Genomic DNA, 26814 nt, shown 5'->3' on the forward strand with positions numbered 1-26814 from the left:
CTCTTGCAGCGTTGCCAGGCTGCGCACGCCACCTCTCTACGGCCGGCGCTCCGACAGTGACCTGACGCTCTCACCTCAATGCGCAGACGCATGACCTGTAACACGCATGCGTCTTGGTCCGCGGCCAAGCGCGAGCCGGCGAGGCGCGCCTACGTCGTCTCTGCCGCCGCGCACACGGCGCTTGGGTAAAGGCGTCTGAGAGCGTAGGGCTCGCGCCGGCGGCGCCTGCGCAGTGTCGAGGTGCGCCTCCGGGGAGGCTGAAGCGGTTCTCTCTCAGACGGCGCCATTTTGTGGTAAGAGGGCCGAGATTCAAAAAAATAATAATAATAACAAATCCAAACAAAACACACTCACGCAAACCCACTGACCCGGTTCTGTGTGAAGTGGGCGACGGAACCAGGGTCCCTGGAATGGCGGAGACTCTGTCGGGTTTAGGAGACGCGAGTGCGGCGGGCGCGGCGGCCGTGAGCTCCGCGGCGTCAGAGACCGGGACGCGGCGGCTCAGCGACCTGCGGGTGATCGACCTGCGGGCGGAGCTGAAGAAGCGGAACCTCGACTCGAGCGGCAACAAGAGCGTGCTGATGGAGCGGCTGAAGAAGGTGAGGTTCGCGGGGGGACCCCATGGTCGTCATGGCGACACCCACCGCCGGGCCTAGAGCGGCCTTCGCGCTGCATGCTAATACTGGGGCTCCGCGGGCGCCGGGTGCGAGGGTTCGAATCCCGACGCCCCAGCGATGCGACCAGAAGGAAGTAACACCACGAACGGGTTCGGGGGATCGATGACACCGCGTTCCCTGAACTGCTTAGTCCCAACCCCAAAGGGGGGATGAAGGGGACTCGGCCAAGGTCATCCAGAGGGGTCAACTTGTGGCGGGATTCGATCCCAAGTCCCTTTTCGGCCCCCGAGGCAGAACAGGTGGTTTTTGTTTTCTTTCTTCTTTCTTTCTTTCCTAAATCTGGGAAGACACAGTGACATTGGGGGCAGGGGCGGCGGAGATGAAACATGAGAAACTCTTAAGAGTTCTCAGACAGCCGAGGATGTAGGTAGCCCAGGGAGACAAAAAAAAAAAAAAAGCGGAAAAATAAATTGTTTCTAATTCTTTGCTAGAACTAAGCTAGGGGAAGATACGAGATGGAAGGAAAGAACGTTTTTTTCTGTTGATAAAGGTAAGTCAGATGTGAGTTCAAGGCCAACCTGGGCTGTAGAGGAGTTCCAAACCAACCTGAATAGTAGAGTTCAGGACTAGCTAAGCCTGTTTCAAAGTTTAAAGTAGGCTCCAAGAGCTACTCATTTGGTAGTGTGCTACTCATTTGATATTGTGCTTGCCTTGCATACACAAAACCCTAAGTTTTATCCCAAATACTTCCTAAGGCTGGGAGTGGTGGAGGTCGAAGGATCCTAAGTTTGAGGCCATCTTGGGATGTGTGAAAGCCTTTCTGTAAAACATAGTAGGTTTTTGTTTTTGTCTCTGTTAAAAAAAAGGGGGGGGGGGTTGGACACGTAGAACAGTGGTAACGTGCTTGCCCAACATTGCAGAGGCCCTTAGAACCATCTGTCACACAACTGCTATAACACTCCATTCTGTGTGGTCAGGTGGGGGTCAGAGGATTTAGTTCCAGCCTCCAGCTGAGCCCCCTGAGAAAGAGGCTCATTTCTATTACCTTCCTTTGTGGCCTAGATTCTCTGTCAGGAAGACCTTTAACCTCTTCTGAGTGTCCTCAGATCAAGAGTAGTAGCTCGCCTTCAGGGTAGGGTAGGCATTGCTTGGCTTGCAGCCTAGTCCAGATAAACAAGCTCAGTCTCTGCAGGGCCCCCTTTTGGCTTTTGTAGTTGGTTACTCCACCTTAGAAAGCATACTTTGTGTGTGTTACACTTGAAAAGCTGTCCCCTCTAGCTTTCAGACATTGTCATCTGCCCAGTCATTCCCTTGCACAAGGAGCTGGAGATTTAACCCTCCTAGAGCCATCAGTCACCAGTTGCTTTTGAGAGAAGACAATGAGACAAGCAGAGAGGGCAGTAATGTGAAGGCCTGAGCTCTGTGCCCAGCACCAACAGTAAAGGCCAGGTGGGGTGCCAGCTGCAATCCCAGTGCTCACAGACACAGGACGATCCCTGAGGCTCACTGCCTGACTAGTCAAGTCTGTAAGACAAGGTGGATGGTACCTAAGAGATAGCTGAGGTTGTCTTCTGACCTCTCATGTACTGTGAACATGTACAGTGTTTATTTGGGCACATAACATACTTGCTTGTGAGATGAGGTGTGGGAGTTAGAGGCCAGGGCGGGCACACTACCTACTGAACGTCAGGCCACTCTTTTCAGTTGGTTTGGTTTGGTTTGGTTTGGTGGCATTTTGGGTTTTTTTGTTTTGTTTGGTTTTGTTTTGGTTTTGGTTTGGTTTTTCAAGACAGGGTTTCTCTGTGTAGCCCTGGCTGTCCTGGAACTCACTCTGTAGACCAGGCTGGCCTTGAACTCAGAAATCTGTCTGCCTCTCGAATACTGGGATTAAAGGTGTGCGCCATCACTGCCCAGCTTGTTTTTTAATGGACACTACATCTCTATTGGAATGGGCAAGAAGCTCCCTACACTGGTGTCACCTACAGAACATACAGGGTGTGAAAGGGGGTGGCCAGGGTGATGCTCGGCCTGCTGGTGAGGCGCTGTGCAGCCTTGGCACTACCAAGCTCTCTCAAGACTAGAAGTTGAGGGTTGACTTTAGGGTGCTGTTCTCATTGTCCTCTTGAGGGTTGCAGAGAGACCCTGGTCTGTGCTTGTCTCCACTCACACCCCTGTATGTTTGTCAGATCAGAGGGTAAGTCTGCAGTACTGTCCCTCTGCCTGCTTGTTGTGACCATCTCGGGGTTGGATTTTTAAAGAGGGAGGTGGTGTGGAGGAGCAGCTGTTAGAGGGGGTTTACTGAGGTAGCCTGGGAGGGACAGCTCTGTCATTTAGCCCCAAGGGGTAAAATGAGATACCTTTCTACAGCTTACCTGGAGTTGTTTGAAAGCTGACTAACCCCAGAGGAGAGAGGACAGGGCTCTTCCGGGTTTGTCTGTGGTCCCCTAATGGAGTGCCACAGGAAGCCCTTGGGGATCTGGAAGAGTTGCCGGAGCTTGGAGTTCTGAGGGCACTGCTGATACCTTCTCTCTGGGGACAGTCAACTTTGAAACATCCCCAGGGTGAGAGGCATGCTGCTAGAAGGTGTCTCATTTCACTCCTTTGGGGGGTACTGTTGACAGGGCTGTGTGAGACAGAGAGGCCCTTGCTGAGTTGGCCACTGATGAACAAATGACATTCTTGAGTGTGAAATGGGACTTCTATGGGGTCCTTCCACTACAAGTCCCAGAAGGGGACAGCAAGGTCCAAGCCTTGTCCCCTGTTCCCCTCCCCCTCCTTAGTTACTGGGTTAAGCCAAGGAAGCTGGAGTTTCTTTCCTCAGGGACACAAGAGGTGGAGGAGTCCGAAGTTCTGAGCAGTTGCATCCACGACTCAAGGAGTCCTCAGGATAGTCTTCCAGCAATGCTGACTGCTATCATTAAGGGCCAAGAGAAAGAGCCTTTACAATACAAGCATGAGAACCTGAGGTTCAAATTCCTAGGATCCCTATAGAAAGCTGGGCTTAGCTACATGTGACTATGGCCCCAGGACCTTGCTGGCTGCCAGCCTAGTCTCACATTCAGAGAGAAAGCCTTTGTCTGTCGAGGAGCTAGGGAAAAGAAAATGAGAAAAAACAATGTAGAGCTGTATTATCCTAGAAAACCCATTAGGTGATAATGCAAGGGCCCTGCTGTGCCAGTCTTCCTTCCATGAGAAGCAGGACTGCTGTTTGTAGGGTTAAGGTGGCAGGTAGCAGCAGCTGAGTTTCAATGCCCTGAGAACCAGCCTGGGCATTGTACCAGGTGTCCTTTGTGATTGGCTTGGAGCTGGGCACTCCCTGTGTTGAACAGGCTGTTCAAACTGCAGGCTTAGATGTGCTTCCTGTCTCTGCTACCTGTGGTTTTATTGGTCAGCCTTTCTTCTGCTGTCCCTCCAGGCCATTGAAGACGAAGGTGGGAATCCTGATGAAATTGAAGTCACCTCAGAAGGCAACAAGAAGATGCCTAAGAGGCCCAGCAAAGGTAAGGAGTCCCTAAACCACTGTGTCAGTGCCCTAGGTACCCTATGGGTGCAGAGTCTGCTGTCCCTCTGTCACACAGGATCAGAGCATATAGTGAAGATGGATTTGGGTATGTTCTTCCAGCTTCACATAGCCTCTCATTACCTTGTCTGTCAGAAAATAAGGCCCGTGTACTAACAGAGCACAGATGTAGTCCACTTAAAACCATGCAGCAGGCCTCCCCATCTGACAGCCCCCACTCAACCACCTTTGCCCCGCCTCTGTTCACAACTGCTGTCTCCAGCCAGTGGGCACCCAGTCACCTACTACATCTTGCTGTCTGTCCTTGGCACTGACTTGTCATCTTTCTGGAACTCCAATTCTAGGAACTAAACAGAATTGGAAGGGTTGAGGCTCTTGAGGATGATACCTTGGTCGTTGTGAGGCTGAGCTGCTAGCTGTGGGGTGGCACAGTAGTAGCCATGCTACCCATGTGGGCCTGTGCTGAAGGGAGGTCCACTGAACTGTGTGGCCTAATGCACTGCTTTGGGCCACCGATGGGAAATGATTAAGACAGCCTTGGTTGGAAGTGCCCTAGGGTTGGGTCTTCTATCCTTCTTGCTTTCTGCCTTAGTAAAACAAATGCTTGTTCTGATGTTTTACTAGATGCATGAGTTTAAGTGTAAAGTTGATATTCCTTCTTAGTGGGAGCTGACACAGTAGAGTCACTTGGAAATAGATATATGTGCTTTCCTTAAAATCTGAAAATAAAAAAGACATTGGTAGACATGGTGGCACAGAGGCAAGAGGATCTCTCTTGAGGTCAGGGTCAGCCTGTATACATAGCAGGTTTCAGACCCAGAACTCCGTAGTGAGACCTTCTCTCAAAACAAAGAAAACAACTGGTCATGGCCTGGGGCAATGGCACAATGCATGACAGTGCTGCTGCATAAGTCTGGGGGTGAGTTAGAGTTCTCAGTGCCCACTCACAAGCCAGCTATGGCTGCATGTACCTGTAACACTTGTGATTGGGGGTGGAGACAGGGTGAGCCAACCTAGCTGCAGAGTGAGTGGGAGACCCTGTCTTAAGGGAGTGGCTGGAGAGCTGGGCAGTGGTGGCGCATGCCTTTAATCCCAGCAGTCGGGAGGCAGAGGCAGGTGGATTTCTGAGTTCGAGGACAGCCTGGTCTACAGAGTTAGTTCCAGGACAGCCAGGGCTATACAGAGAAACCCTGTCTCTAAAAACCAAAAAAAAGGGGGGGAGGGAGTGGCTGGAAAGCGATAGAGGACACCTGCTGTCCTACCTCTCGGGCACACACGCCACATACACATGTGCACTCTACACAACATGGTCTTGTTCTGCAAAATCCTTACTGTTTCTATTTCCCTCAGACTATCTCTCCTCAGCTGGCTTTGTGGCACAGTGGACAGCATTTGCCTAACATTTCCAAGGCACTGGGGCTTGGCTCCAACACTGCACCAAAACAAGAGGTTCACTGAAGGTACAGGCAGGGGGGTTGTCACAAATTTGAGGCCAGTTTGAACATCACTCTCAAAAAACCAAAATCACCAAGGGGCTGGAGAACTGGCTCAGTGCTTAAGAACACATGTGCTCTTGCAGTGGACCTGACTCTGGTGCCCAGCACTCACACCAGGTGCCCTACAGCTACCTGTGAGTCCAGGGCCTAGGACCTGATGCCTAATCTGGCTCAGTGAGCATTAGTGCACCTGTGGCAGACATGTAAGCATCAGTAGAAATGAAAACTTTACCCAATGCTATGGATGAATTAACTGAACCTGTCTTTGAGACAAGGTTTGACTATATAATCCTGACTGTCCTAAATTCACTATGTAAACCAGGCTGACCTCCAACTCAGAGATCTGCCTACCTCCTCAGTGCTGGGGTTACAGGTGTGCACCACCACCGTCTGGCTAAGATTTTGTTTTTTTATTATGTGTATATTGGGGAGTATGTGCAAATGTACTATAGGTGCTACAGAGGCCAGAGGATGGCAGTGCTTACTGTCACATCTAGCAAATGAATAGCTATTCTTTTGAAACTCACAAAAAGAGAAAACTTTGGTACTTCAAAGTAAATACTAACCTGGGTCCTGCTGTAGCCCAGGCTGGCCTTCACCTAGTAGTGTGGTCCAGATTGACCCTGAAGTCCTGGTCTGTTGGCCTATGAGCTCTGGCCACCTGTGTACTGCATTCTTTCCCACCTTTGCCTGCCTTTGGTTGTTTGTGATGAGTTGTGAGGGTGTGGGTGATCTATGGTTGGCCCAAGCTGTTATGGCTGGGTTTGTGGGCTGTGTTGTGTGTATGTGCTAATTGCAGTGGCCATGCTGTCAGGGATTGCACTGTGATTGATAGGAGTTATGTAAACTAGGAAGGCCCCAGCCTTGTCAGTGGGTGATGTAGATGGTTTAATGTATGTGGTTTAATTCTGCATATTGTGTGAGGGTGTGAGGAGGGGGGGGGGGAAACACCATTTTAGGAAGATCTCACCTCCTTGTCACCCTCGAGAATACAGGGTGCTGACCGCCTTCTGGAGCTGTTGGCTCTGCTCATTCTAGAATCTCACCAATGTAGCACTAGAGCCACAAACTCTTAGGGCTGATTTGCAGTTTGAGAGTATGTTACATTTGTGTGGCTGTAGCCCAGCAGAGGGCAAGGGTCTGTTCTTTGCTTCCTCCCTCAGTTTTTTGCCACACAGGTTATTGTGTAAGTGTCACTGAGTTCTCAAGTTGGGTTTTGATCAAGATTTTTGGCAAGAAATGTTACCTTGCTTCATGAATTAAACTCAGTGGTTTGAAATTCTAGAAAGGTCTGTCTCAGGTTATCTCAGTGCTTCTCCATGGTAGGCTTTGCAGAATCTTAGAATGTCAGGGTGAACCCCTCTGGCTGAAGGTGGATAAGACTGTACTAGCCTTTAATCCCAGCACTTAGTGTATCCTTCTCTGTCTCTGATGGGAGTGGTGGGGTAACATGTTTGGGGACAAAAGGCCAAATGTCCTGGGCATGGCCTCACCCTGACCTCTGCTTTGAGGGTTGGTTGTGTTTATGGTTAGTTTCATGCTTAGAAAAAAATATCAAGTATCAGTATGGCTTCTCCAGTGGTTTGAATCAGAATGTCCCCACAGGTTCAGGCATTTGAGCACTTAGCCCCTAGTTCCTTCTACTATTTGGGGAGGTTGAGGAGGTATGGCCTTGCTGGAAGCAGTTTGTTACTGCAGAGAACTTTGAGATTTGAGTCTATCTATCTGTCCATTTGTCTGTGGTCATTACCACCATCTACCCACCCACCAGCTCAGCTGCCTGCCCCTTCCCCATGTCTACTGTACCTCCTCTTCTGCTGTGCTTCCCAGGTGAGATGGTCCTTCTGCAGCCAAAGCCAGCTCTTCCTTCATCAGCATTTGGTTACAATGCTTTAGCATATTGGAAAAATAGCTGAGAGTGGTTTTCATGTTTTAGTTTTATTTATTGGAGATGCATGTTATATATAGTTTTGGTTGGCCTAGAACACACTGTGTAGGCCTTTATAGAGAGCTGGACACTCTGGCTTCCACCCTTCCGCACATTTCATACACACATACAAAACTTAATAAAGAAGTTAAGAAATTCAGCAGCCCCACAGAACTTAACTGTAATGGAGATCATGCCAAGTACCATAGCTATAAGAACATTCCATACTGCTCCATAGTGAGAAGGAAAAAATGGTGCTCACTCTTTGGAGGGAAGAGCTACAATAACAAAATCCCACTTGGCCAGGCTTGTCAGAGCTGGTGAGTGAGTGTATCCATTACAGGGTGGAGTAAAAGAACAGGTGCACAAGATCCTAGGGTCTGATGTTCATGAGCAGTGAAATGAGGTTCCAGCTAGGTTTCCTGGCTCATTCCCATGACCAGCACTTGGGAAGCACAGGCAGGAGGATTACTGCAAGCTTAAGGTAGGTAACTGGGACAACATACAACCTTACTTCAGTTCTGTGGGAGACCAGTTTTTCAGACTAATCTAATCTGAGTCCAGGAGTACAGTGCAGCTCTATGGTAGAGCATCCCCAGCACAGAGAGACATTGGATACTGCTTGAAGACAGGTCATTGCTCTCCCTGAGGAGAAAAGACCTGTGAGGGTAGCCTGCCCATGTGATGGCCTGCTTACATGTTTTCCTACACCCTGAGTCATGTGGGCTTTGATGTAGGATAACACACTGTTTCAAAATATGTTTTGTGCCCACACACCCTCAAGTGTGGAACCCGTGCGTGCTCAACACCACAAGAGACAGGCATGGTGAACTCTTCTGTTGTATCCTAGAATTGAACCTGAATACAAAGAAGAGTAGTAGCCCATGCTCTTAACTACTGAGCCAGCTTTTCAATCTCTGTTCCATGTACTTTACTCGTGTGTGTGTGTGTGTGTGTGTAGTCAGAAGTGCACTTACTGAAGCTAGGTGTTTTGTTCCACCATATGAGTTCTGTAGATTGAATTCAGGTTAATTTTGGCAACATGTGCCTTTTCCCTGCTGAGCCCCCTTGCTGGCCCAATGTGTGCATCTTTTGCTTGCCTGTGGCCCATCTCCCAGGTGATTCTCCATTCTGTCAAGTTGACGCTAAGCATCCCAAACACAGTGCATTGAGACCTGGCTAGGATGAGAGGCCAGGTCTGTGCAGTGAACTGCAGAGCTTGGGACCTACAAAAGTTCAGGCACCTGCTTGCACAACACAGACTATTGGCCTCATGCCTACATGCTGTCTCTTCAGGGAGGAAACCAGAAGACGAGGGTGTGGAGGACAACGGGCTCGAAGAGAATTCTGGGGATGGACAGGTATGCATCAACTTTTTAGTGGATGAGGAGAGGGAGAGCCATGATGGCGGTGTGCCATTACAGTGTCCTCTGTATTGCAGGAGGATGTGGAGACCAGCCTGGAGAACCTGCAAGACATGGATATGATGGACATCAGTGTGCTGGATGAGGCTGACATTGACAATGGCAGTGTGGCAGACTGTGTGGAGGAAGAGGAGGAGGCCACACTCCCTGAGGGCCTAGCAGACAGCACTGAACTGGTAGAAGGCGATTTGAAAGGGCTCCCAGAACAGCTGCAGGAGCATGCTGTAAGCAGCTGGTGCTGGGTGGAGCACTGGGTGGCCTGGTGCAAAGTTCATGACAGAGCAGAGTAACAGGGACAGCTGCTGCTGGTCATTGTCCCTTAGGGGAGCCTGATTTATGTATGGTGTGTGAGTACAGCCAACTGGAGCAACCACTCTGCTCAGCTGGCTGCTGCCTCTAGCTGTTCAACATCGATGCAGCCTCTCCATGCAAGTCATGTGTGAGACCAGAGCAATGGTTAGAGTGGTTTAGACATGTATGAGACCAGAGCAATGGTTAGAGTGGTTTAGACATGTATGAGACCAGAGCAATGGTTAGAGTGGTTTAGACATGTATGAGACCAGGTTAGAGTGGTTTAGACATGTATGAGACCAGAGCAATGGTTAGAATGGTTTAGACATGTATGAGACCAGATTAGAGTGGTTTAGACTGGCCTTCTGAGCACTGTGTTATATCCCTAGGTAATGTGTGGCTCTGGTAAGTGAGAGTTCAGGCACTTGCTGCAGGGTACAAGTTCAAGCTCCCAGGCCTCGAGGCAATATGTGCTGAAGGATTTTATGGTTACAGGGTTGATGTCTGCCTAGAGAAAGGAGAGTGGGCATTGAGGACCCAGGGGCATCTTTTTGGCCTGTCAAACCTGGACTTTTGGTGACCAAAAGCCTCTGGTATTCCAACAAAACCTCAGATCTCCTACAGTGAGCATTTGTCCCCTGCCATGAGAATTGACTGAGAGCCTATGCCTGTGGGCAGCACACTGGCTTTGAGGGAAGGGTTTTGCACTGTTAAGATACAAACAAGGTGTCATAATCTGTTTCTAAAAGGTACGTCCCAAGTGGTGGGCTCCTTGTTGGAAAGTAACACAGAGGCCAGGGTTTAGGAAAATGCCAATTGGCTGGTCGGAGCTAATTGCAATGTGAAGAGAATGGAAGGGTAGGGGAGCATCAGGGTAAAGTGTGTCAGTGCCAATGCACTGTGATCTTTAGCTGACCCTCAATTCCTCTAAGCTTTGGTCCCAAACTCTAGGTCTGACAGGTGAATGGTTGCTGCCATGGCCTTTCATGTGCCTGTGTCTGAGTGAAGTTTACAAGCAAATTGTGTTGTTGCCTCTTACTATTGTTCAGCAGGGCCAGAGGTCAGTGTTACAACTAAGACCAGCCATCTCTTACAACCAAGCCAGTTACCTGACCTAGAGTGGTAGCCATGCCTGTCACAGCAAGTGCAATGACTGCATAGTCACAGAGCAAACCCAGCATCCATAGCAATGAAGGCAGTGTCATGAGGGAACAAAGAGCAGCTGGGGTGCTCTTTGCTGTGTGTGGCTTTCATGATGGGAGACAGTTGGCTCTAGGGAAGAAAGAGTTGGGGATTGGTCTTCAGTGGTTGTAATATGTATGAGTGTGTGTATATGTATATATATATTATTTTTTTACAACGTATATGTTGTAATCTATATATGTGTATGTATATAGATTATAATATATATACACGTGTGTGTGTGTGTGTATACACATACATACATACATACATACACACACACACACCATTGGGCCATAGGAGTCTGGGTACTTGGTGTCTAGGAACAGCAGGCCTGGCTTCACAGTACCCAGACTCAGGCAGATGTGAGGCACCAGGCTTCATTCTGCAGCCCAGTTCTAAAAGCCATTTCTGGAAGATTGGCCACAAGCCTACTATTCTGGTTACCTGGAGAATCCTGTCAGGTGGTGTCTTCCACCTCACCACAGTGGGGCAGCACTCTAAGTGATGGGAACTGTCCCCTCACCTATTACATTTAAACTGCTCTCCCTTTCCACAGATAGATGACAAGGACGCTGTTAACAATGTAGATACATCATCATCTGACTTCACCATGCTGCAGGTAAATTGTCACATGTCTCAATTGTACCCTCAGTGTAGCCCTAGGTTCTCAGACACCTCCTGTTGCTTGGCAGCTTTACCAACTAAAGTCACCTACCTAGACAACAAGTGCTAGAGGCTGTGTATGACACTACTGCAGTCTCAGTTGTCTTCTAGTCTGCCCTTAGCAGAGCTGGAAGCACACACTGCACTCTGGCTGTGAGCAGAATGTCTTTCCTGAGGACCTGCTTGGAAGAGGTTGAAAGCCCAGTGCAGCTCCCTGGCTGCCGAGGGTGAGGCCTGTGACCCATCCCAGCAGTGCAGAATGCACACTGGTTCCGATGTAGGCCTTTCCTTTTTGGTTCTCCTCCACAGTTGTGGGATGTTAGTTTGATGCTATGAGTTGTGGTTGGGTATAGGGCCAAATGTTGGGGCTTTGTAGCAGCCTGAAGACCTGCTTGGTTTTCAGAAGCTGTGGGGACTGCCTACCATCTCACTTGCCTAGAGATGTATACTTGTAGGGCCAAGCTTTGTGCATTTTGGGTGGGGTCATCTGGTCTATAAGTTCATTGTTAGAGAAGGACATTGGGATAGGGTCACCCTGGAAGTGGCACATGATAGGAGGAGTGGACAGCTCCACAGATACTGTCCAGGTTTCCCAGATAACGATGATTGGTTATGTTTGGTGACCATCAGTGCAAATACTAAACATCAGAACCAGCCAGGTGTGGTGATGCACACCTTTAATTCTAGTACTCAGGAGGCAGAGGCAGCAGATCTCTGTGAGTTCAAAGCCACCCTGGTCTGTCTAGTGGCTTCCAGGCCAGCGAGGGCTATATAGTGAGACCCTGACTCAAAACAGGAGAAAAAACAAGGTGAGCACTAAGGAGTGAGATGGTCTGTGTGGGCCTTGGGCCTCCTAGGAAATGCTGTGAGAAAGAGAGTATTGGTATATAGTTTTCTGTCTGTCCTCTGGGCCACTTGAGCAGAGGGCTTCTAGGCAAACCACTGTCTATTTCATGGAGGTGTCCACCACTTGGAGCCTATGTGTCGGAAAGGAACAGCTGTGTCTGCTTGTCTTAGTACATTTTTGTCACAGGCTCGTGTGTTAAAGTGAAACACTATAGCACATCCCCTCAAGTCTCACTCTGCCACGTAGCTCCTTTTCCAGTTCTAGAGTTTAGTTTTTAGAGCAGGTGGGTCGTGTTGGGGAATCAGCCAAGCCCTCAGCCTCCCAAGGCATTCAGTTTGGACCTGCAGTCTCCAGTAGGGACCTGAACACCAGAGAATAGAACTGAAGGAGTGCCATCAAAGGCAGCCTCCCTACTTAAGAGCATACAAGGCACTGACGTGGGGTTCAAACCCACTCACAGACCCTGCCTCACACATACTGGCCATCCTGCTTCACTCTGGGCTGTCATCCACTGGCCTCTTTGAAAAACACCTGTATTCATGCCTGGAGTATAGGGGTTCATGTCCTTGACAGTCATTCAGAGTTCAAGTGTCTCTTTGTACCTCGAGTGTGTGGTTCTTAGAGGACAGCGGACAGAATCTGAGTGGCCAGTATAGAGAAGCCCAAACTCTGCTTGCAGCCTAAAGGGTGTGGGAAGTCTGCTTTGTAGTGTGGAGCCAAGCAGTGTGGCTCACACTGGTCCTGAAAAAGACAGTTAGGCAAGGCAGAGCCCAGCTGGGAAGACAGGACTCCTGGGAGAATCTGAGTCATTGCTGAGGGAGGTTGGGAGTGCTGGGGTAGAACTGTGATTACCCATTTCTATTTGGCCCTATATTTTTAAAAAGTCAGCTCAAGGCTTTTGCAGGTGAAAAAAGTGTCAAGGGCTTTGTGCCAGGCAGTTAGACATACATGGAAATATATGTGAGCCATGCTCCTGATATCAAGTTCAGTCCTGAGGGAACTACATTGGGAAGACAGGGGGACTGCTGGGTGCCCTGAAACAAGGTCAGCAACAGGCATGGAGTTGAGAAAGGCTGAGGCCATTGGGGCAGCTTGCCTTGATCAAGCAGGGCCTCCTCTCTGGGTCCAGGTTGTCTCCTGAAATCCTAGTTTGTGGCCAGCCTCCTTTACTTTCCATGAAAGTTGGTGATGGAGTGGGGCTGAGCCTTGGGGCAGTATCTTACTTGTGCTTTCTGTTGCAGGAGATGGAAGAGGCATCTTTGGAGCCAGGTACTGTCAATGCAGGGCTCAGCAGTGGGTTCCACCCACAGTGGGGAGGCTCTTGCTAACCAGTGGCCGCACTCTAGCATGCACTGCTCTAGAGCTTACAGTCCAGAGCACACCAGGACATAGAGATTGGAAACCCAGCTGTATCACAAGATCTGTGTATATGGCCAGCAATCGTGCGGCATCCTGCCCACATGGTGAAGACTTCGGTCTCCTGCCTTTAAACAGAATCGTGTGCTCTGTGCTGCCAGCAGATCTTGTGATACCGGTAGCATGTCACCATGTGGTGTTGGTACAGGCAGTGCAGGTAGCATAGGGAATGCCACATGAACATGACATGATTGGATACCCCCGAAGAGGAGTGCACTTCTGAGAGAGAATCGCAAACAAACACTGTCCCTCTGGGCTGCCCAACTTCACATGCCAGAAGACCCGGCGCTCCGCACGTTAACTGCTCTGTAAGGAAGGCAAAGCATCAGGCAATTAGTGATGCATGAAGGCCAGGCACTCAGTTACGCACTTGGACTCAAGCTGAATTGAGAAGAGTTGATTCATACATTGTCACAGTACACAGAACGAAGACTCAAGACTCAGAAGGTTGTGGGGTGAAGTCTCCGGGATGCTTGCCTCTGCCCTTAGTTCAGGCTGGGGGCGCCATGGCCGTGGGCGCAGGTAGGGTGCAGGCGCTGTGTAGCGGGTTTTCCAATCTCTGTGTAGCCAGCAGTTCTGTCGGTGTGAGCAGGGCCGCAGCGCCCGAGCCGCAGTTGTGATTGCTTTATTTCCCTGGTGATTAAACCTTGTGCCATTCTATTCCTGTTAAATCCGTAGAAAATGAGAAAATACTCGACATTTTGGGGGAAACTTGTAAATCTGAGCCAGTAAAAGAAGAAGGTTCGGAGCTGGAGCAGCCCTTTGCCCAGGCCACGAGTAGCGTGGGGCCAGACAGGAAGCTGGCGGAAGAAGAGGACCTATTTGAGAGCTGCGGCCACCCGGAAGAGGAAGAGGAAGAGGAGGAAGAAGAGCAGGAAGAGGAGCAGGAGGAGGAGGGAGATTTAGCTTTGGCCAGCAGCAGCAAGTCTGAGTCTCCAAGCACTCGGTGTCAGTGGAGCGAGGCAGATGCCCCGTTAGCAGTAGTGAAAAGGGAGCCAGCAGATGCGCCTGGCGGAGGCACTGGGATGGACCGCGAGCCTGTAGGGCTAGAGGAGCCAGTTGAACAGAGTAGCACGGCTGCCCAGCTCCCGGAGGCCACCAGCCAGGAGCTGGTGCGAGCGCCCACGGCAGCCCTGAGCCCTGAGCCCCAAGATAGCAAAGACGACGTGAAGAAGTTTGCTTTTGACGCTTGTAATGACGTCCCTGCGCCTCCTAAAGAGTCCTCAGCCAGTGAGGGCGCTGATCAGAAAATGAGGTTTGTTGATTCTCAGTCCTAGACCAGACGCTATCTCCTTTCATTGTCACTAGGATACACATGAGCTGTTAGAGCCTGCAGTCGGCAGCCACACTGCCCAGCTAGCTCCTTCAGGCAGTTTCTTATTTATTTTGCACTGGTTCTGTAACCTTTCCCCCCACCCCCTTCAACCTACCACAGTTGTTTGCTTTTTAATTCTTAATTATTTTTAGCCCGGCAGAAACTTAATTAATTCCTGTGGGTATGAAATCTTAATGTTAGATCAGATATCCAAAACATGTTTGTCAGGGTGTCCTTCTTGAGGTTAATTGCCGGGTAGGTATGCAGCTTTGGCGGGTCCTTAGAGCTCTGGGATGTTTCAATTGCTGCAGCCTCCTTGAGTGACACTGTCTCTTGTCTCTAGTTCTGTGGAGGAGGACTCGGATACAAAAAGGCTTTCCCGAGAAGAGAAGGGTAGGTCCTTGAGGTGACACTGGTCTCCTGGAGTATGGTGGGTCTCAGGTTCATCATGGTCGGTGTTTCCCATACACACACATGTCCAATCCCAGCACCACTTTTAACTCCGTGGTCCCTGAGTGTGTTCACAATCTTTGGTCATTCTGACATGTTCTCTGAGTATGGTTCAGTTGGCAGGTACTAAAGTAAGTTACTTGCTGAGCAGGGTGTGGTGGCTCAGGCTCTTCCTCCCAGCTCTTGAGAGGCAGAGGCAGGGGGATTGGTAACAACTTCCAGACTAGTCTGAGCTTCCCAGCAAGGCCCTGTCAAAAAAAAAAAAAAAGTTTGCAGGCTAGGGAGTAATGGACCCAAGCCAGCAGTTCGGACCATGCAGGGTGTGGGGAGGGAGGCACGTGAGCATGGGCTTTGAGAAGGTGGCAGCAAGAATACCAACCCCCCTTCCCTGGCTGCTGCATGGGCAGAAGCCATCTTGGGCTGGGGTCAGGTCAGTTGTTTATACCTGCATGGCTGCTGGGGATCCTGAGATTCATTTTCAGTGTTATATACGTGTCACTGTCCTCTGTGGCCAGGCCAACACTAGCAATGGAAGGGTTTCCTTGGCCTGGCCATGCCGCTGGATCCTGGGCACATGCCCCCAGCATGCTGGGGATGGCCGTTCTGTGGCCCTTAAGGTTCTGACTGGAACTTCCCTTTGCACAGGTCGCAGCAGCTGTGGTAGGAATTTCTGGGTTAGTGGCCTTTCATCTACAACCAGAGCCACGGATCTGAAGAACCTGTTTAGCAGATACGGGAAGGTGAGCCACCAGTGCCCAAGAGTGAGCAGGGAGAATCTCACTGAACAAATCTCTGTCCTGGACACAGTTTGGAACTCTGTCAGGGCCAGGGTTCTAGTGTGCAGTGAATGTGGTGCAGGTTGTGACCATCGGTGGCTACAGAGGGCTCACTGCTGCCACTTGTCACATCAGTAATTTGTATTACTATCCTCTGCATTCACCAGTTTGTAGATGTGTGGCCATGTCATGATTCAGACCGTAGTGTGACTTTGCTTCCACGAGCAGTTTAAACCTTGTTAGGGGAACATGGCAGAGCCTTGCATTGACCATTTTAAGCCCCCTCAAGAACCTAGAAAAGGCAGCCCCTCCGGTGACTACACTGTGGCTGCTGGGTTTGCACCTATATATGTTTCTGAGGTGATCTGGTTTCTTCAGGTGGTGGGTGCTAAGGTTGTGACGAACGCCCGGAGTCCTGGAGCTCGCTGTTATGGCTTTGTCACTATGTCCACAGCTGAAGAGGCAACAAAATGCATTAGCCATTTGCACAAGACTGAGCTGCATGGCAAGATGATCTCAGTGGAAAAGGTAGGTGGTCTCACGCTGCAGTGGTGCCAGCAGTGGTGCCAGTGTATGATGGCACTAGCTTTTGACTCTCCTGCAGGCCAAAAGTGAGCCCACTGGCAAAAGAGTGCCTGACAGGCGAGATGGGGACAGCAAGAAGGAGAAGGCCAGCACCAGTGACAGGTACTCTTGCAGAGCACTACCACGTACCATTTGGTGGGTCTCCTGCATCCCCATGTCCTGGGCTTGCTCTGAGGCTTGTGGATCACTTGATCCTAGATCTGCAAACCTTAAGAGGGAGGAGAAAGGTGACAGAAAAGACGATGCCAAGAAGACAGATGATGGGAACACAGAGAAGAGCAAGGATGCAGATGACCAGAAACCTGGGCCTTCAGAGCGCTCGAGAACGACCAAGTCAGGTAGGCCATGACAACATCCTCCTGTCGGGTGCTGCTTATGTGGCTGTCTGAATTCATTTCTTCCCTCTGCTTACAGGAAGTCGTGGCACTGAACGCACTGTGGTAATGGACAAGTCCAAAGGTGTGCCTGTCATCAGTGTGAAGACATCTGGGTCTAAAGAGAGAGTAAGTATCAGCACTTACAGCATCCTGTTTGCTCCAGGGATTCCTGGCCAGTGGCCTGTCAGGGAAGTTTGCTGCGTTTTAGAATGTAGAGGGGTGTAATGGCTTCTAGAGCCAGCCTACTTGCTCTTTTTGATAGCGGCTTTTAGCCACATCTCTTCCCTGCCTCCTGGAAACCCACAGTTGGGATAGCTGCAGACCCGGGTGGATTCTGAACTCTTAGGCCTGACCACTTTAGTAGGTGGGTCTGGGTTCCCCAAGACATCCCCACATGCCAAGCCCCCCTAGAGGACTATAGGCATTATAGGTTGCCAAGTTCCTTGGAGCCACAGGAGACAGAGGAAAGCAAGCAGGCTAGGGTTGGCATATGTTTGTAGTATCTTTGAGGTTCTCAAAGCATAGCACACTACTAAGTGACCAGGAGATTTCTAGCCATTTTCATGTGTACTGGCTTCTTTTTTCTTTTATAAGATTTATTTATTTAATATATGAGTACACTGTAGCTGTCTTCAGACACACCAGAAGAGGGCATCGGATCCTATTACAGATGGTTGTGAGCCACCATGTGGTTGCTGGGAATTGAACTCTGGAAGAGTTCAATTGGGCCTCTGGAAGAACAGTCACTGCTCTTTTTTTTTTTTTTTTTTTTTTTTTTTTTTTTTTTTTTGGTTTTTCGAGACAGGGTTTCTCTGTGTAGCCGTGGCTGTCCTGTCCTGGAACTCACTCTATAGACCAGGCTGGCTTTGAACTCAGAAATCCACCTGCCTCTGCCTCCCAAGTGCTGGGATTAAAGGTGTGCACCACCACTGCCTGGCTTGTCACTGCTCTTTCTTAATCGCTGAGCCATCTCTCCAGCCCCCATGTACTGGCTTCTTAAGGAGGCTGCCTTTTACCTCTGGTCTTGGAAAGAGCAGCTAGACAGTGAGAACAGAGCTCCACCTCGGTGGGCTCCAGGCCGAGGTGGGTGGTCTCAGCAGTAGGCATCTATTTACCTGAGGAATGGGGCATACATGTAGGGTTGCACTGCATGGAGGAATTAAGACTGGAGCATTGCCACACACTGCAGCAACCAAGGATAGGCAGTGAGACACCATCTCCAGAAAGTTTCAGTATAGATGGAAGGCTTGTAGAGGAAAAGTTTTGAATTAGCCCAGCAGAGGCTTCTCTTTAAGATAGGCTGAGGCAGAATGACCACATGGTTCATTGACGGTTAAATGGTAAGACCCAGTCTCAAGGAGAGAAAGACTGATTTTAGTCATTGGGTTCTCCTGTGAGTGCCTCCTCCTGCCAGTCACTGTCCCTGTGCCAGGCTCCTCTGTTCCTCCTGCTTTAATCCTCTTTCTGTTTACTAATCCAGGCCTCCAAAAGTCAGGACCGGAAGTCGGCCAGCCGGGAGAAGCGGTCTGTTGTGTCCTTTGACAAAGTTAAAGAGTCTCGAAAGTCCAGAGACTCAGAGTCTCGGAGGTGAGTGTGCCTGTGTTGGTTAGATGTAGGTACATCCAGGGCTCTGTGCTGAGGTGGTTGCCCTCCTCAGAGACCATAGAAAGCTAGCAGGAGCAGCAAGGGACAGTGAGGCTGTCCAGAAGGGACTTCACTCACCTAGGGAGGATCAGGGAAAGTATAGTTTGTCCAGCTAGGCACAGCACTGGTGTGGCTGACAAAAGGCAGTTCCTAAAACATTACTTTTGTTCCAAGGAGTGTGTGTTGAAAGTGGACACTAGGGCACATAATCTCAAAACCTCTCACTGGGTTCCCAGTGTGCTGGAGGAAACCACTTCATTGATTGGCTGCCAGGTTGATGGCAGACCTGTCATGCCAATCCTATTTAAGGAAGAAAGGAGGGGGCAGACTGGGGGCAGCAACTGTCGTGCTGGGGACCCACCTGCTATGAAGTATTGCCTCTGGTTTTTAACCTGTGTGGGATACTGTCCTTAATGTCCCTAGCATGCCCTCAGCTCCTCCCAGGGAGACTTCTGCCTCACTTGTCCTCCTCACCTGGGCCTCTTCACACAGGGAGCGGGAGCGCAGTGAGCGGGAGCAGAGGCTGCAGGCCCAGTGGGAGCGGGAGGAGCGAGAGAGGCTGGAGATTGCTCGTGAGCGCTTGGCATTCCACCGCCATCGGCTAGAGCGTGAACGCATGGAGCGGGAGCGGCTGGAGCGGGAGCGCATGCACGTGGAACAGGAGCGGAGGCGTGAGCAAGAGCGCATTCACCGAGAGCGAGAGGAGCTTCGGCGTCAGCAGGAGCTGCGCTATGAACAGGAGCGCCGGCCTGCTGTGCGCAGGCCCTATGAAGTGGATGGCCGGTGAGTAGTCAGATACAGGCTACCAGACCCTATGTCAAAATAGATCTGTGCTCAATGTGGCAGGCCCCATGTATTCAGACTATGTGTCACACTCACTGACCTTACTCAGGGCCTGCTGTGACTATCAGTGTGTGAGAAATGCTCTCTCCGTGCCAGCTCAGGGTAGGAGGAGCCTTGCCAAAAACCAGACACTCAGCACTACAATGGCACTGAGGCATAGGTGGGAGTGTTTAGTCAGGGCTTGGAGCCACACTGGATTTGTTCAAGCTCTAGGGTGCCTCATGAGCACCTAGATCACACCTCTGCCTCCCACCCAATCACAGGCGAGATGATGCCTATTGGCCAGAAGCTAAACGGGCTGCTCTGGATGACCGTTACCACTCAGACTTCAGCCGCCAGGACCGCTTTCACGACTTTGACCACAGAGACAGAGGCCGTTATCCCAACCATTCTGTGGATAGGTGTGAGCCCATGGCCATGTTGGGAGGGCAGTGTGCATGCAAACAAACCCTCCCCATCTGGGTCTCACTGAAACCACCTTTTTTAGGAGAGAAGGTTCACGGTCGATGATGGGAGACAGAGAAGGACAGGTGAGCATAGGGTGCTGCTTCAGCTGTGGAATGGGTCCCATGTCTATTGACTGCCAGTCGAGCATAATGCTACTCTTGAGCCTTCCTACAATGGCAAGTAGTAGTGATAACCCACATGCCCTATCCAGTACACCCTATCCAGTACACCCTATCCAGTAGGGAGGTTGCGGCTCTGTGTATGCTGCATTGCTCCTTAGAGAGGGTGACCAGAGGCACCTAGCATGTCTGTAGGATAGGGGCTCACCCACTGTGTCAAGTTCTCACTGCACAGTGCCATCCTTACTGCCTCTCAGTTACCATCCTACACCCTTAGCTTCCCATTCCCAGGTTGGCATGAGGGGTGTCTTATCCCTGGGCCTCCATTGGTGTCAGGTTGTCATCCTGGTTTTGCAACTTTCCACACAGCTGTTTTGTCTCTGTGGGAGCTGGTCATTAGCAGTGGCCCTTTCCCCATGTGTTTGTTCACTTGCAAAAGGCAGGTGACAGTGTCTGGTCAGAAGGCTAGGAAGGGAGCTAGAGCTGGCTCTTAGCTCCATTGTCCCAGGACTGTTGATGGCCCAGCAGCCGGGGACGTTGGGCTTCACTAGGTATCAGATCTCTTCCTGCCTTGGCCTTGAAGCAGGGTCTCAAGTCCAGGATTTGAGCTGGGCATAACTGGAACATCAAGGATAGCCTGGGCTACAGAGTGAGGCCTTTCACCATACGAGTTCATGGGTGTGGGTGTCAGTGTGCTCAGTCTTCTCCTGAAGCAAGGGTGCTGTGCACAGGCTGGGGCTCCTATAAACTTGACCCTTGGTGAGGGAGGGCGCTGTGACACCAGCCACCTAGGTTGTTACCTGTGAAACCAGGTGTTCTCTCACCTGAGGAATCAGGGATGCTACTGACCTCACCCCTTTCTCTGGTCTAGCATTACCCTGAACGCCATGGAGGACCTGAACGCCATGGCCGGGACTCTCGAGATGGCTGGGGCTATGGTTCCAACAAGAGATTGAGTGAAGGCCGGGGGCTGCCCCCTCCTCCCAGGTTTGTGTCCCTACTAAGACGTGGTGGTGGTGGTGGTATGACTGTCAGCCTGCCTGGTGGAACCTGAGCCCCCCTAGCTTCACTGTCTGTAGAGGCCATACTGTGGCAGCATAGGTCAGAGGTGTCTCTTTCCAAGGGGCAGGCGTGACTGGGGGGAGCATGGCCGGCGACTTGAAGATGACCGGGCATGGCAGGGCACGGCTGATGGAGGCATGATGGAGCGTGATCATAAGAGGTGGCAAGGTGAGGACCGGGTGGGAGCCAGGGCTGCCTGCTGAGCGGGGATCAGGGCTGTGATGAAGTGGAGCTGGCTGCAGCCAGTGGGTCTTGTTGACTCCATACTTGCCAAACTGCCCACTTGGACTTGTGTTTTGTCTTGCAGGTGGTGAGAGGAGCATGTCTGGCCACTCGGGGCCTGGTCACATGATGAACCGTGGTGGCATGTCAGGGTGAGTGCCACACTGCCAACCAAGCAGGGGCAGTGTTGCTCTGTAGTGGTTGATTGGGGACCACTGACTAATTTGACCTCAGGATCTAACAGTCCTCTGCTTCTCCTTAGGCGAGGCAGTTTTGCCCCAGGAGGAGCTTCTCGTGGCCATGTTATCCCACGTGGAGGGATGCAGGCAGGCTTTGGAGGACAGAGCCGGGGAAGCAGACCCAGTGATGCCCGCTTCACCCGCCGCTATTGAGCACCTAAGCCACCCAACCGTGACCTCCAAGTCCTATTAGGACTTCCCTCCCACCATTGTACAAAGGAATTTTTTTTTAATCTGCTGCCATATTGTAGCTTGTTACGATGTGAATTTGTTTTCATTTTTGTTCGTGGTTTTTTTTTTTTTTTTTTTTGTAATAAAGGTGTTTCTGTTTAAGTGCCCTTTACTTCAAACTTTCAACCTCTCATTTCCATGAGGAAAGTGGCACTCTACCATCAGCCAGAGGTGGTGCCTATTCAATTCTGTCTGACACAAGTGAGCTCAGGCTTGGGGCCAGCTATGCTCCTTACTGTGTCTGACATAGCATACCTGCTACTGGTATTGAAGTTGGAATTGCTGAGAGTGGTGCTGGAGTGGGCCACAGACAATTATAGGGCAGAAGTACAGGGCCTACATAGGACTCTGGGTCACAGGCAGAGGTAGCCCCTGGTTTTAGAGTTTTAAAACATGTCACCAGCTTTTCTGGACTTAGTGTGATCCCGTAAGCTCAATGCTATATGCTTCCACAGACCAGGGTGAACCTGACAGTCCTGTGTCCATCCAGTCACCCAGCCTCTGGGAACACTGCATGAGTAATGGGCTGTTTCCTAAAGTGGCTTATATCCTGTTGGATGTGGTCACATAACAAGCTGCAGAACTCCATGTGGCAGAGGCTAGGCCTGGAGTCCTCCCACCTTGGCTACTGTTCTCCATGACTCCAGCCCCTTCCGGGCATGGCTGCCAGTCACAGACTTCTGAGATATTAATAGAGGGGAGGAGACTTTCAGGCCTCAGACAGCTGGTGCAGCATGGGACAGGAATGCTGGGGCAGGGTCCCTGGGAAAGGGGACCCTCGGGGCAAGGCTGGGAGTCCTGAGTGGCTGTGACTAGTTTGGGCAATGGGGCTGTCAAAAGGAACTGGTCCACTGCAAGTGAAGCCCTTATTAAGGGCAACCGCAAGTCCAGGCTCCCCCGACCACAGTACCTGCTCCATTGTACAGGCTGGAGGCATGGTTCCATGGCTAGGAGTTCAGATCCTAGCACCCATGATGGGGAGCTCACAACCTACAGTGCCAGTGTGTATATACAAGCATACCCACACAAGCACTAAGTTAAGAAAAGGCCTCCGTCAGGTTGGGCTGAGGGGCACTTTCTTGATTGATGACTATGGGTAGGTGGTCCTGGGTGTTACTAGAAAGCAGGCTGAGCAAACCATGGAGAACAAGCCTATAAACTAATTTTCCAAGGCCTCTGCTTCAGTCCTGTCTCCAGATTCCTGCCCTAACTTCCCTTAGTGATGGAGAATGACCTGAGAATAACAAGCTGAAATAAACCCTTTCCTATGCAAGCTACTTCTGGTCATGGTTTTTTATCACACAAAGTTTTTAAAAGTTAAAACAAAAAATAAAAACTAAAATCTTTCTGGGCTCCAAACATTACATCTGGAACATAGAGATCCCTGTTAGCCAGGAATCTGTCCCTAAGGCTCTATATACCCCACACACCAGAAAACCAGCTGGGGACCATTCCCAAGTCCTTTATTGGGCCAGCAATGCTGGAAGCTGCCCTCAGAGTGAGGTCCCCACTGGGATATCTGTACCATCCTGGTCTTGATTCCCATAATGCTGGGGCAGGTGGCATCCATTACTTGCTGTGTTCCTTGAGGTATTCCCAGCCCTCCTTGGAGTATTCTCGGGCCTTGGAGGGGGCCACCGACAAGGCTGACATGACTGAGATGATGCCTGCAGAGACAGCACACAGGTGCCATGAGGTCCCCACCTTGCCAGAGCCACTCTCAGCCAGCCAACCCCTGGGGAGTTGTGCATGGAGCAGTGCATGGAGCAGGAATGGGACTAGCTCCAGTGTGGATCTAAACCACGACCCCTTCCCTATGCCCTGTTTTAAAAGTAGATTTCATCTCACTAATATATTCCAAGGTTATCCTCAAACTCTCAGTCCTTCTGCCTCAGTTCTTCCCAGTGCTGAGATTATAGGTGTGTCCAACAATATCCAGCTTTTCTGGATACAAGGTCTCATATATGCCACATGGCCTGGAATTCCCTATGTAGTCAAAGATGATCCTGAAATCCTTCATCCTCTTGCCTGCACTGAGTGCTGGGATGAAAGACCTACAAACACCATGCCTGATTTATGGGGTGCTGACGATAGGACCCAGAGCTTTATGCATGCTAGGAAAGATCTTTACCACGGATCTACAACCCCAACCCCTTGGGGTTTTTTTTAAGTATTTTGTTTTTCCTATTTTTGAGAAAGGATTTCCCTGTGTAGTCCTGGCTATAGATCAAGCTGGCCTTGAACCTACAATCTTCCTGCCTCGGCCTCCCAAATACTAAAGTCACAATCATGGGCCACCATACCCAGTCCTTTCTACTTAGTTCCATAGGTGATATACAGGCACACAAACAGGCAAACATGGAGGAATAGAAAGGATCAATGAGGTAAACAGGGCTGGGAGAGAGGCTGGGGTGCCCAGGCATCCCCCCCCCAAGCAGGGGCAAAGGAGCCTACCTGAGTTCCAGGAATCACGGAAGTTTGGAAACTTAATCTTTGGAGGGGTTGGGAGCTGGGAAGAAAGAGGAACACGGGCTGACACGGGGAACAGGTCACAGCCTTGTCTCCCAAACCCAGAAACACAAAACTCCACCAAGCAGGGGTAGAGGAGGCCCCAAGGACACCCTGAAGCAACCTGTAGGCCACCCACTCCCAGCCAAGGTACCTGCGGCATCTCCAGACCCGTCTGCTGGCACACATATTGGCTGAACTGGTACATTGCTGGTGGCACAACCTCCTCGGCCTTCCGCAGGGCAGCCTCACTCTTGTCGCTAGGCCCCAGCAGCTCCTGGTCATAAACAAGGTAGACTGCTCCTCCAGCCACACTTCCCTTAATGAGGAACCTTCAGGAATACATGAAGGGAGACGCTGTGGGGGGACAGGGTCTCAGGGGTCAGACAGTTGATCATTTCTTTTTTGTTGTTTTGTTTTGGTTTTCGAGACAGGGTTTCTCTGTGTAGCCCTGGCTGTCCTGGAATTCACTCTATAGACCTGGCTGGCCTCGAACTCAGAAATCCGCCTGCCTCTGCCTCCCAAGTGCTGGGATTAAAGGCGTGCGCCACCACGCCCGGCCAGTTGATCATTTCATTTGCCTTTGTGACACGACTTTTAGTAGTAAACGGAGTCTTATAGAGAGACAGGGTGGGTCATTCGAAAACCTGCAAAGGATAATGGACACTCAAGATCCCTGGCACAAAACCTTCCAGGGTGTCTGGCGGGGATTCCCCGCAAGTTACTCAAGTAAGCTACGGAGGGAGGAGAAGGGCAGGATTGCCTACGCATCTCAATTGCACTGAAGAGTAAATTGAAGCAGTAGGGTGATAAGGGCTGGCTGAAGCCAGTTTCCCTACACAGACCGTGAGAAAAGTCCCTACACGACCGGAAGTGAGCCGTCGCAGGACCCTAAGCCACGAGGCAGAGGTGCCTACAGCAGGGAACTTTCTCAAGGCCTCCACGATTGTCCACGCACCTCATTAGCGACCACACTCGAGCCACCATGGTTAGTCTCTCGCTTCACTCGCCGCGCAAGGACAAGTAATTCGCCCACCGCTTCCGGTTGGTGTCTCTGCTGAGACTCCTGGGAAATGTAGTGGTCGCTGTCAGCCGCAATGGACTTAGACTCTGTAGGTCGAGGTCCGTGGCTGCCGCAATTCTTTCTGGGAAATGTATTAGTTAGGCAGAAGACCAAAGAAGGGCTAGGCCGCGAAGGCTCCTGGGAAATGTAGTCTGGAGGCACGACAGAGACGAGCCCTCCGAAGACACTGGTCGGATTCCCCGCGCCCGCGCGGAGAATTGAGTGTCCCCCAGGTGAAGCAAGCCTAAGTGATGGTTACCACGGCAACGCGAGGACTGGATTGTTCCAGAGAAGCAGGTCTTTCGTTCACGTTAGCGGTTAGGGGTGTGGCTCTAACCTAGGAGGATTGGAGAGGCTACAGATGGCCCGTGGGATGGACGCTTGCCGAGGCTGTTGACTTGCCAAGGCCAGGGCGCTGGAGGGTCCCTGCCCGGTAGAAGTCTTGGGGCCATGTGAGAACGGGTTGGCGGTGGGTGGTCCGGAGTATAAGGAGCTACATTGGGGTGCGAGGTGCGGCAGGAGGGGTTAGCGGCCAATTCTACATCATCGGTTGCAAGGTGAGCCTGAGCAGATGTGCACCATGGATGCATGGATGCCTTGTAATTGTCTATGGAGACCTACTGTCCTAATTACTTCTCAGTTGTCCTGACAAAGCACCATGGCCAAGGCAACTCATAGAAGGAAAAGTTTACTGATTCCAGTTTCAGAGGACCATGACCATCGTAACGCGGGGCATGACAGCAGGCAAACCGGGATGACGCTGGAGCAGCAGCTGAAAGCTTACATTGTGGCTCATAAGCTGAAAGAGACTACAGGGTATTGTGTGGGCTTTTGAAACCTTAAAGTCCACACCAGTGTCACCCCTGCCCCAAGAAAACTTATCTCCTAATCCTTGCCAAACAGTTCTACCAAATGGGGACCAAGCATTCAAATACATGAAACTGTAGGGATCATTCCGATTCAACCATACATAAGACCCCCACACGCACACACACTGTGGCCCAGGCTGGCCTCGAACTCACAGCTCTGCCTGCATCTGCCTCTTAAGTGTTGGTATTAAAGTGTGTGCCACCACCACCCAGCTTTGTGGGGTTTTTTCTTTTTTAGACAGGGTCTTATTCTTTGTACGTGATTGGTCTGGAACTCATATGGACCAAGCTGGATTCTCCTGCCTGGACCTCCTCATTCCTGCTTTTACAGACATGTCCAGTGTCTATGGTGACATTTTCTCCTTTTTCACCCAGAACTAAAATAAACCAACCCTCATGACTAAGAAAAGAATGGGTGAGAGGAGCCTAGAACATGGCAAGGTAGCATGTGGCATTGCCAGTAGCGCTTAGACAGTGTATCTTTGGACCTAAGATTTGAAAGAAGTAAGTTTTAGGGAAGAGCGTCCAAGCAAGAACTCAGCCAGTGCACAGGCCCAGGACCTGGGACAAAGCTGAGCAGACTGGGCAGTTTGGAGTGGCTCCTGGAGGACCCTTTAAGGGCCCCAGGGGCCCAGGGCTTTGTTTTTCCCCCACTCCCAGAATGACCAGAGTGAGTGG

General features: G+C 50.8%; 2 protein-coding genes across 5 annotated transcripts; one reads left to right on the plus strand and one right to left on the minus strand.

Moving 5' to 3' along the window:
- Nucleotides 1-12: 12 nt before the first annotated feature.
- Nucleotides 13-22132, plus strand: Safb (scaffold attachment factor B). 4 transcript variants are annotated; one of them, XM_021186379.2, is made up of 21 exons: nt 17-599; nt 4033-4117; nt 8857-8921; nt 9002-9208; nt 11017-11079; nt 13212-13239; nt 14065-14641; nt 15045-15094; nt 15797-15891; nt 16306-16455; nt 16532-16614; nt 16711-16850; nt 16927-17015; nt 18370-18476; nt 19026-19316; nt 19640-19777; nt 19864-19906; nt 20814-20929; nt 21066-21172; nt 21312-21378; nt 21489-21804. In XM_021186379.2, the coding sequence occupies exons 1-21, from the start codon at nt 411-413 to the stop codon at nt 21616-21618; spliced, it is 2820 nt and encodes a 939-aa protein (XP_021042038.1). In that variant the 5' UTR covers nt 17-410; the 3' UTR covers nt 21619-21804. The 4 variants fall into 4 exon arrangements, with proteins under 4 accessions (XP_021042036.1, XP_021042037.1, XP_021042038.1 ...); XM_021186380.2 differs by having other exon boundaries at nt 19-599; nt 21072-21172; nt 21489-21803; XM_021186377.2 differs by having other exon boundaries at nt 13-599; nt 16532-16850; nt 21489-22132.
- Nucleotides 22133-23142: 1010 nt separating this feature from the next.
- On the minus strand, nt 23143-25438 carry Micos13 (mitochondrial contact site and cristae organizing system subunit 13). The gene is made up of 4 exons (XM_021149079.2): nt 25163-25438; nt 24359-24536; nt 24151-24205; nt 23143-23363 (listed from the first exon to the last, which is right to left on the minus strand). The coding sequence occupies exons 1-4, from the start codon at nt 25189-25191 to the stop codon at nt 23266-23268; spliced, it is 360 nt and encodes a 119-aa protein (XP_021004738.1). The 5' UTR covers nt 25192-25438; the 3' UTR covers nt 23143-23265.
- Between the last annotated feature and the right edge of the window lie 1376 nt (nt 25439-26814).

This window comes from Mus caroli, chromosome 17 (assembly GCF_900094665.2).
Source record: "Mus caroli chromosome 17, CAROLI_EIJ_v1.1, whole genome shotgun sequence".
NCBI lineage: Eukaryota > Metazoa > Chordata > Mammalia > Rodentia > Muridae > Mus > Mus caroli.

Coding starts and splice junctions, on each gene's coding strand:
- Safb (XM_021186377.2), top strand. CDS start 411: ATGGCGGAGACTCTGTCGGGTTTAGGAGACGCGAGTGCGGCGGGCGCG. Junction 16,851..16,926: donor CTCGAGAACGACCAAGTCAG/GTAGGCCATGAC, acceptor CTCTGCTTACAG/GAAGTCGTGGCACTGAACGC. Junction 21,173..21,311: donor TGATCATAAGAGGTGGCAAG/GTGAGGACCGGG, acceptor TTTGTCTTGCAG/GTGGTGAGAGGAGCATGTCT.
- Micos13 (XM_021149079.2), bottom strand. CDS start 25,191: ATGGTGGCTCGAGTGTGGTCGCTAATGAG. Junction 24,537..25,162: donor CGAGTGTGGTCGCTAATGAG/GTGCGTGGACAA, acceptor GTATTCCTGAAG/GTTCCTCATTAAGGGAAGTG. Junction 24,206..24,358: donor CGGGTCTGGAGATGCCGCAG/GTACCTTGGCTG, acceptor CTTTCTTCCCAG/CTCCCAACCCCTCCAAAGAT.